General features: G+C 32.6%; 1 protein-coding gene across 1 annotated transcript; it reads left to right on the forward strand.

Moving 5' to 3' along the window:
- The first annotated feature begins 242 nt into the window (after positions 1-242).
- On the forward strand, positions 243-3,028 carry LOC7476423 (mitochondrial outer membrane protein porin 2). The gene is made up of 6 exons (XM_024600375.2): positions 243-434; positions 516-583; positions 1,580-1,690; positions 1,779-1,865; positions 2,108-2,316; positions 2,449-3,028. The coding sequence occupies exons 1-6, from the start codon at positions 386-388 to the stop codon at positions 2,753-2,755; spliced, it is 831 nt and encodes a 276-aa protein (XP_024456143.1). The 5' UTR covers positions 243-385; the 3' UTR covers positions 2,756-3,028.
- The last annotated feature ends 6,665 nt before the right edge of the window (positions 3,029-9,693 follow it).

Consider the following 9,693-nt stretch of genomic DNA (forward strand, 5'->3'; position numbering starts at 1 on the left):
ATTCAAAGTCAAATTCTTTTAAAAAAGGAAGAATAATGAGAATCAATAAAAAATACTATATGATCCATTATATCCTGAATAGATTAATTACAAAAATAAAAGTAAATAAGATCAAAGAGTCTTTCAATTGGCTAATTTGAGACTCTTGGTCAAGCACGCTAGTAGAATTGGGCTAAATTATCCATATAGCTTGTAAAGTTGGGTATATTTCGGGTCTATTTTCCACATAGCTTGTGAATTGGGCTTCAATTTATAGCTTTGTATTTTATTTTACCTGTTCTTTTTAGTTAGTTGGTTATTTGGGAACTTTTCAGAACATATCAAGGGGGAAGAGAGAGAAGGCAAAGATCCGTGTCTCTCCAGTCTCGTTTTGGCAAGACCAACCATGAGCAAAGGACCTGGACTCTTCGCCGATATCGGCAAGAAAGCCAAAGGTAATCAATCAATCTATTTCTATATGTGAAAGAAAATCAAAATCAATGATCCGACGATGATTATTTATTCGTGACATGTAGATCTGCTGACCAGGGATTATAATTCTGATCAGAAATTTAGCGTCTCTACTTACAGCGATGCTGGAGTGGTATGTGTTTATGTGATTCTTTGTTGTTATGTCTCACTGATTTTCCTTTCTGGATACTTAATTTTGACGATTCAAAAGTGATGTTTTGATTGGTAATCACGATCAGGGTTTTTCTTTCTTTTATATATTTATACGTTGTGATTTTATCCTTCGAATCGTGATTTGATTCAAATGCTGCTTTCCTGCCATTCGAATCTCAGTCCACTCTTTATCTCTTACTTCCAAGGAATCTAGACGTTTGTATTTTAAAAGAAAACCTAGCTGTTCTTCTGATGTTTGGCTAATTCACTAATCTTTCTCCTTTTATCCCGTCAAAAGGATAATTAGTGTAAAAGTAGAGAAAGGCTTTCCAAACTGTTGCATAGTCTCCATTTTTTGCCTAAAAAAGTTGAGGGAATGTTTGCAACCTTCTCAAAACTAACAACAATTGATGCTGTGTGAAAAGGGTGTTTAACAATAGAAATGATCTTCAGAAGGATGTGTAAGGTAACGAAGAAAGGGAAATATTTTCTCAAAATAAGAATTCAGTGGCCTTGGTCTTCGGCTAAAGGGCTCTAATGCTCTAAGTGGATACTATTTAAAATTTAGAACAACTAGTGATGTTATTCTAAGGCATTTGGTTTAACTTTCCATGTGAGTGGAAACATGTTTTATTCCGTTTCTATCCATTTTTTCACAAGTGTAAAAGCCAATTATATCTTGAAGAGTGATGTAGCTTTCGGAAAATGAAATCTCTAATGCAACTAGCTGTAAGTTTTTTTATGAATCATGTTAATTATTCTTTTCTACAATTGAGTGATGGATGGAGTTCTGGCTACCATATATGGCTACGTGAACGATTTTTTAAACTCAATTGGTTTATGTTTTTGTTTCGAACCTTAACTATTTGGGGCAGTCACTTTTTTTGTTGCCAACTCTGTACCTCCTTAAAAATGCAGTTGGGAAGACTTCCATCACCTGCGCTTTGTGATGTTTGATATGTTTTCTGTTTATCAGGCCCTCACATCAACAGCTGTGAAGAAAGGAGGACTCTTAGCTGGGGATGTTGCTACACTGTACAAGTACAAGAATACTACATTTGATGTTAAAGTTGACACTGAGTCCAACGTATGTTGCTTCTTAAAGTTAAAGAAAACACCACCTGCATGTCGCTTGTTTCAAATAAGCATCTTACTTTCTCATTTCATTCTGACAGATTTCAGCAACCTTGACATTCACCGACTTGCTTCCATCAACAAAGACTGTTGCTTCGATCAAATTACCTGACCATAACTCTGGCAAGGTAGGGAGCTGGGCATCTTTTAAGCTTGAACTCCTCGAAAAGTAAAAAAAAATGAAATAGATGCTGAACTTATGATCAGGGGAGAATTGTTCTTTTTTCTGATAGGAGTGATAATATTGCTTGTGCCTTGATTAGTGGTGGAGCAGGGCTTCGACCCAATCTGACACCTACCTGCTAACTTGAAACTGTTTGTAATGATAGTCTTGGCTTTTTATATTTCTTTCCTGCCCTGTATTTTGCAGTTGGAGTTTCAATATTTCCACGACCATGCAACTTTCACTACTGCTGCTGCTTTGAACCAATCTCCAGCAATTGATGTTACAGCCACCATTGGTACTCCAACAATTGCTTTTGGTGCTGAGGCAGGCTATGATACTACTTCTGGTAGTTTCACGAAGTACACTGCTGGCATCAGTGTAACCAAACCTGATTCTTATGCTTCAATAATTTTGTAAGTCTCTAGCCTCATTGGCATCCCAACTATGCTAGATATTGTATTTAAAATGTGGAATTTAAATATATACACTCGGAAAAGATTGGTGAAATGTATTACACTAATTCTTATTTGCTTTCTTTCTCACAGAGGTGACAAGGGAGATTCTATTAGAGCATCGTATGTGCATCATCTGGATCTGCTGAAAAAGAGTGCTGCTGTTGGGGAGATCACAAGAAGGTTTTCCTCTAATGAGAATACTTTTACTGTTGGAGGGTCATTTGCTGTTGATCACCTGACCGTGGTGAAAGCCAAGCTCAACAATCATGGGAAACTTGGGGCATTGGTGCAGCATGAGGTCATACCAAAGTCAGTGCTGACAATTTCCAGTGAGTTTGACACCAAGGCCTTGGACAAAAATCCCAGGTTTGGGCTGGCAATTGCTCTCAAGCCCTAAAGGTTGTCTGCTATTTGATGAGGCATTGTTTGAATCCAATTCTCATTTGTTATATTTTTTTTCTGGATGGCACTTGGAAAGGAGTGTCAATAAGTAGCTCCACATAAACATGTTTCGAGGATCATGATGACTGTGGATGAATTGATTTGATGTTTAGTTTTACCGTGGTCCTCTACTTGTAGGTTTTGGAGGCATTTGATACTTGCATAGTCTACTCTTTTCCCGCAGAGAACTTTAATTCTGATTTATGGGAATTTTGGCCAATTGCATTTATGACTCGTTCCTCATAATTCAGTGGTGGCTGTTCTTTAAGAGTACTCCAGTTGCCAACTATGTTTAGTTTTTTATTTTTCATGCTTTTCTGCCATGTTAGAATTGCTTTAAGCAATATAGCAATACAGTGATTCTTTCAATTGATCAGTTATACAGCAACGCCCTTATGTCTCCGCGATATCATATCAACAACCTATAATTCTTTTATAGCATAATAACCAGATCTAGACTTATTCTTGAATAGGATTGGGCCTGCCTTCACTTAAACAAAAGTAAATAAATAAATAAATAAAAAGGAACTTCACAATGGTGATAAAGAACATCCACCATCCAGTTGGGTTTTTTTGTTCGATGGAAGGGATTAGATCAATCTGTTTCACTAAAGTTCTCTCTCTGTAAAATGCAGAATCCCATATTACTGTATATGCTTCTCAATCTGTTCTTTCTTGACCAAATCCTCCCTGGTCTTGTGGTTTATGCAACATTGTCCATGGATATTTTCTGTGGTACTGAGATTCACCGGTAATATTTGCTAAGTGACACTTGTGGACCTGAAAATGGATTTAGTGACGTTAAAGTTTCTTTTGGACTTGGTTTTTACAATGATTTTTGTGGGATTCATTTGCCTTTTGGCATGCTATTTAACAATCTGCTTTTTATAATTTAATTTTTTGTTTGTTGCCTCTCATTAGTGTTTGTATACACTAGTGTTATGACTTGTGTATGTATATTCATAACAAGTGGATCATCTTATTTAAATTTATTATTCTTATTATTACCCACTTTTGACCCCATAAAAAATCAAGAAAAAAAATTCAAAATACAAGAGGATATATATGAAGAAAGCCTAGAAGATTGCCCAAGTTGGTGGTGAAGGACTAAAATGACAAGTGAAAAAGTTGGAGGACTAAAATATATAAGATTGGCGACCCAATTCTGATTGATAAAGGGATCCATTGGTGAAAATATTTTTATTTGGCGTAAAGAAATATATTTGGATAGGTAAGGACTCAATGAGAATTCAGGAAGGCTTAATTAATTTTATTAAATACTTAATTGTAAGAAAAATTAATTTTTGAAGTCAATCTAGGTTTTAAGGCTTTAATTGGAAGAAATTAAAGTCTGGGGTTTGATTGCAATTTTAAAAAGTTAATTTGGTCAAATCAGGGGCTTACTTGCATAAATATTGAATTTTGATGAGTAATTAGGGACTTGATTGAAGAAATCCAAACACCAACGATGAAATTGAAAAAGGTGCGTGAATGCAAGGCTTAAAATTGTTTAATTGGGAGTTTGCTGATCAATTGAGGGTCAAAACGCACAATTTCATAACCAAGGACTAAAATGAAATAGGCGATCAACTTTGGAGCTGATGATTGAGTTTGACAGAGGTGAAATTGCATAAAATTAAGAGTTTGGGAGGCAATTACAAATGCAATTAAAAGCAACTGGAAGAACATGGACTAAAGTGAAAATTTTCAAATCCCAAAATAAAAACCCTAATTTCTAGGGTTTAACCTAGACGACGTGTTGTTCAGCTACTTTTTAGTTTCTTCTTGACAGTGTTGACTAATCGAGTAGGCATCTTTAAGCGAATGAATATGGCATCTCTAACCACCTCGAGGATTGTAACTACCACCATTGAACTAAGAAACACCCCATCTACAAAGATCAGTTATTCTCATTAAACGTTTACATCCATTTTCTTCAACGAACTCAATAACATCTTGTCCTGATCAACCATCACTGCATTTTGAGATTCTCAGTTGATCGAGTTGGCACCTTCAAACGAATGAATATGGAGTTACAGACCTCTAAATTGAGTAAAAATGGATCCAATCGAAAGGTATACTTCTCCTCTACCAAGTTCAGGTGGTCTTTAATGGCGTTTACATTAAAGTTGCTCCGACGAAGCCTTAAAATTGGTCAACTCGGTCAACTTTGACTGAGATACCTATTTATGCAAAACCACTCAACTTTTTCGAGTGTTCACACATAAAAATTCCTATAGAGTTATTATCAATGGTCATAAATCTTTCATAAAAAATCAGAAGGTGAGGGATGCATGCCTTTGTCTCCAAGCAAAATAAACCACCTAGGCAAATTTGTTACAAAACCACCATCCCAAAACCATTAAAGGACAGAGGTTCCAGCTTTAACATTTGTCCAGGACTCTATTATTTTGATCAAAGGGCTAAGTTTTGATTAATCTATGTTTGAATCCATCAAGAACCCTAGTAAAACCCTATAAATACCCCTTGGAAAATGAAAAACAAAAAGAGAAAAAAAACATGGAGAAACACATTGTGAAAAGATGTTAATATGAAGATTCAATAACCTAACATAGAGAGTCTAATAAGCTTTGGAAGGAAAAGATAGTTACAGGGAAATAAGGAAAGAAAAGAGAAGAAAAACAGCATACATAGCTAGCAAGCTTGGAGAAGTTATAACCATGTAAAAGTTCAAGGGTGAAGCCTATGTGACCTGCCTATTCATGCTTTCTTAATGTTTAAACCTCTTTTGATGTTGTTTAAGCTTATCTTGCATTTTTTTTGTTTGATTTTGGTGCTAGAATAATCTGATGTTTTTTCAGCAGAGTTTGTTTTGTTTATGTTCTTGCTTTAAGCATGTTTTAGATTTCTCAAGCTTTCATTATAATAATTTTTTTTAGTTTTGGTCAATAATGTGTTAGTGATGCTTGCACCAAAGGCATAATTCTTAGCTTTAATGCTTGTTTGATTCTGTGTTTTCATCTCAATAACATGTCAGTGATGTATTTGAGATATTTTAATTGGTGTTTGAATCTGTTTTATAATAAAACAATAAGATGCATATGTTTGTGGGTTAAAGATTTTGGAAGCATGTTGATCAATTTAATGTTTTTAGTGCAAGTTCATGGTTCATACAAGTATGTTTTGACATATAAATGTTAAAAATATCAAGTTTTGAATCCAAATAGCATGACTATGTTTGTTGTTTAGCTTTGATAGTTTTGAACTTTGAAACTTCATGCATGTTATTGATAATTTAATGTTATTTGTTAGTTCTTTGGAACTTCTTAAATATGTTTAGTGCAAGTTCATGGTTCAAACCATTTGTATAAGTAATAGATAACATCACTACAATCCTCAAGTGGTGGCATTTCATCCTCCTTGGATTTATCACTTTCGGATTCAATATCCTCATGCTCTCTTATAACTATAATCCTTTTATTTGGACATTGTGAAGCTATATGTCCACTCCTCAAACACCTGAAACACTTAATATCATGGTTATAATTAGATAGGATCTCAAATTTACCTTTTATTTTATTGGAAAAATGTTTCCTCCAAGCCTTAGATGATTCGACTTTGTTACCCATGATATTAAACTTTGACATAGTAGCCCCCTCTCTCTTAAATCCAACCTCTAAGATGAAAAGGAATCAAAATTACCTCCTTTACATGTACTCTCATTTCTCTTTAATCGCCTCTCTATCTTGTTAGCCATATGAATCATATCTTCAAGTTTAACATAGTATTGCAACTCAATCACATTAGTTATCTTTTTATTCCATCCACACAAGAACCTTGTCATTATAGCTTCTATATCCTCCATAATATTTGCTCTAAGTATGACAATATCTATTTTCTTGTGGTAATCCTTTACACTCCTAGAATCCTAAGACAAACTCTACAATCTTTGATATATTTTCCTATAATAATGATCAAGAACAAACTTTTTTCTCATGACTACTTTCATCCCATCCCAAGTCTCTATGGGTCTTTCTTCATTCCTCCTCCTTTCTAAGACAAGTTGATCCCACCAAATAATAGCATAGTCAATATACTCAATAACAACAAGTTTTACTTTATTTACCTTAGAGTAATAGTGGCAGTCAAAAATCAACTCCACTTTCTTTTCCCATTCAAAATAAGCTTTCAGATCGTTTTTTCATTTAAAAGCCAAAATGTTCATTTTAATACTGCCCAAATCTTTATTCAAACCATCTCGAAATCCATCATTTATATCTACTCTCCTATGGTTGAATTGCACAAGTGGAAGAACTCCCCCAAGCCTTTGGTTTCTATGTGGCCAAAGCCTACCACCATAGTTTTCATCAAAATTTCTTGGACTTCTCAACTGTATTTTTTGCTATAGATTCTTCTAGGGGTGAATTTTCTCATCTCGCAGACATTCTTCCTTTCAAACCCTTATGGTACGATTCCTTGAAAATTATCCATTTTGGTTCTCAAACCATTAATCTTACTCATTACTTTGGAAAACCTTGTATTCATCAACTCTAATTGTTGTTACATGGCCAAATAACCTTATTCGTAATATTTCTATCTTTTGGTAGTAATGATTTACTCTTAGTTGACATCATCAAGAGTTGAAAATTAAGTTAGTAGCACAAGCAACCCCCCCGGCGCGCGCACTTTATCACATGTTTACATTCAATAGATGTCACTCCTCTCATCTTTCACACAATATCTGGCTTTTGACTCTAATATGTTCACCTTCGCCTTTACCAGTCAATTCTCAATATTTAAGTTCTTTAAAGAACTAATTCACAACAAATAAAAGATTAATATCTTAATAGAGCAATAAAAAAATGTAAAGAATCAAGAAGCAATAAAACTGAAAACTACCAATACAAAACTACAAATACGAAATCATGAATATCAATATGAATTCTTGCAAAATATGAACCATATAAAGAAATGAAATATACTATAGAGACTAAGAAATTAATGATATAAGAGCTAAACGACTCAAAATAGCAAAAACTAATAAAAAAGACAATGATGCAAAAACTACCCTTTTTTTTAATTTTCAATAAAACCATACCAAGTGAACCTAAAGTACCCCAATTCAAAATTTATCTTTAAGAAACCTCAAGAATCAAGGTTTTTTTTTTTCAAATTTAAAGCAAAGGGTTAAACTCTATGTTTCTTTGAATTAAGATTTACGATAAACCCTAAGAATTTATTTTCTTGTGATTTTATTTATTTTCTTATATGACTTTATTTAATCAAGATCGCAAATAATTTCTTTTTTTAACTTGACCCTACAACTAGGTTTTAGAAAAGATAAAGAACTCGATAATAATAGAGTATGCGAAAACTTGAAGATAAAGGGATATAACATGATTTAGAGTCTTTGCTCTGATACCAGCCAATACGAACCTCGTTGATATAAAAATCCAGAAACTCACAGTCAAATCTATTCTTCTCAAAAAGCTAAGATCAAGTTTGAAATTGAGCTTGACACAATAATAACCTGTACCGAGGTATCAAGACTATAAGTAACGGAACCTCCACCCAACACCTATAAAGAGACACAAAAGAGAGGTATAAAAGATACCACAAAGTTTGGTTAATCCTTTTATAAGTCACAGTAGTTCAATAAAAAAACCAAAAAGTATGAGCAAAACCTCACACGTAATAATAATTGCTGAAATTAAAGTCTGCCCCTCAAATAAATCTAAATATAAGCTAAATAACTCCATTTATAATAAGTAAAAACTTCTTAAACAATGCTGCAAAAATAATAAAAGAATTTTAAATAAAATAAAAAAATAAATATTAAATCAACTAGGAAACTAATATAATTCTTGTATAGTAGCTTTTGGACCTTATCATAAGGTCTTCCTGATGTCTAATATCCCTAAAAAATTAGACATGAAAATTATAGTAAACTTTCAACGCAATCCAACTGTCAACATGAAAATTATAATTGTTAGAGTAAAATTATGCATTAGAAAAAATAAGCCTCTAACTGCCAAAATTATTTGGCTCATGAAGTAGATAGATAGGCCCCTCTTGCGCATGAATTGAATTGACTAAGATCTAATATTCTCTTGTTAATGTTGCCTCCTTCAAATTCACCTTGTCTCAAATATTCTAAATAAGCTCATTGAAAGTATCTTTGAGCTTCTTTGTTCTTGATATTGTAATTGATCTAATTGAAACTTGCAATGAATCTTTTGATATAATCATGATCACATCAAAACCTTGAGTTATATTCGAAGGGAATTAGACCATAAATAATTTTACAGCCCTATAAAAAAATAAAAAAAAGTGGGACATGCATACCCTATATAATATTACAATCATTCAATCATCAAAACACACAATCACATTGGCCTTTTAATGTCCATAATTATCTATAAAAAATAAAACACATTAATATGATGAATTAAATACATCGCATGCTTCAATTCAAATTATTGGCTTTATGTATAATTTTAAAATAATATTTTTAACATTTAAAAATACTAAATTAAACTCAATTTGATAATTTCCCAACATTTATAAATTATATTCGATACATATTTTCTTGAAAACCATTTTACTAATAAAACTAATCATATTAATTTTTTTTATTAACTTCCTAAGTTATTTTAATATCAATTAAACAAAATTTTCTTGAAAAAACATCTTAAAGATTTAATAAAAAAAATTAATCATGTTAAGATTCTTATTAATATCTTAAACTATTTTATGTTCAATCAAATAAAATTTTCTAGCTTAAAAATTCTATTTATTCTAGAAAAATTATTTTTCTAAAATATTTTAATTAAACATTTTAATTAAATCCTAATCCAATTAGAATATTACAAAAATAATTAGAAAAGGTAACTGATTGGCTCGGGTCATTTAGGTGTGCATGTCTTTTGTAAT

This window comes from Populus trichocarpa, chromosome 5 (assembly GCF_000002775.5).
Source record: "Populus trichocarpa isolate Nisqually-1 chromosome 5, P.trichocarpa_v4.1, whole genome shotgun sequence".
Lineage (NCBI taxonomy): Eukaryota > Viridiplantae > Streptophyta > Magnoliopsida > Malpighiales > Salicaceae > Populus > Populus trichocarpa.

Bases quoted from the DNA above. Each gene is read 5' to 3' on its own strand.
- LOC7476423 (XM_024600375.2), top strand. From the start codon at position 386: ATGAGCAAAGGACCTGGACTCTTCGCCGATATCGGCAAGAAAGCCAAA. The intron at 1,691-1,778 runs GTATGTTGCTTC...TCATTCTGACAG, and splicing joins AAGTTGACACTGAGTCCAAC to ATTTCAGCAACCTTGACATT. The intron at 1,866-2,107 runs GTAGGGAGCTGG...TGTATTTTGCAG, and splicing joins CTGACCATAACTCTGGCAAG to TTGGAGTTTCAATATTTCCA.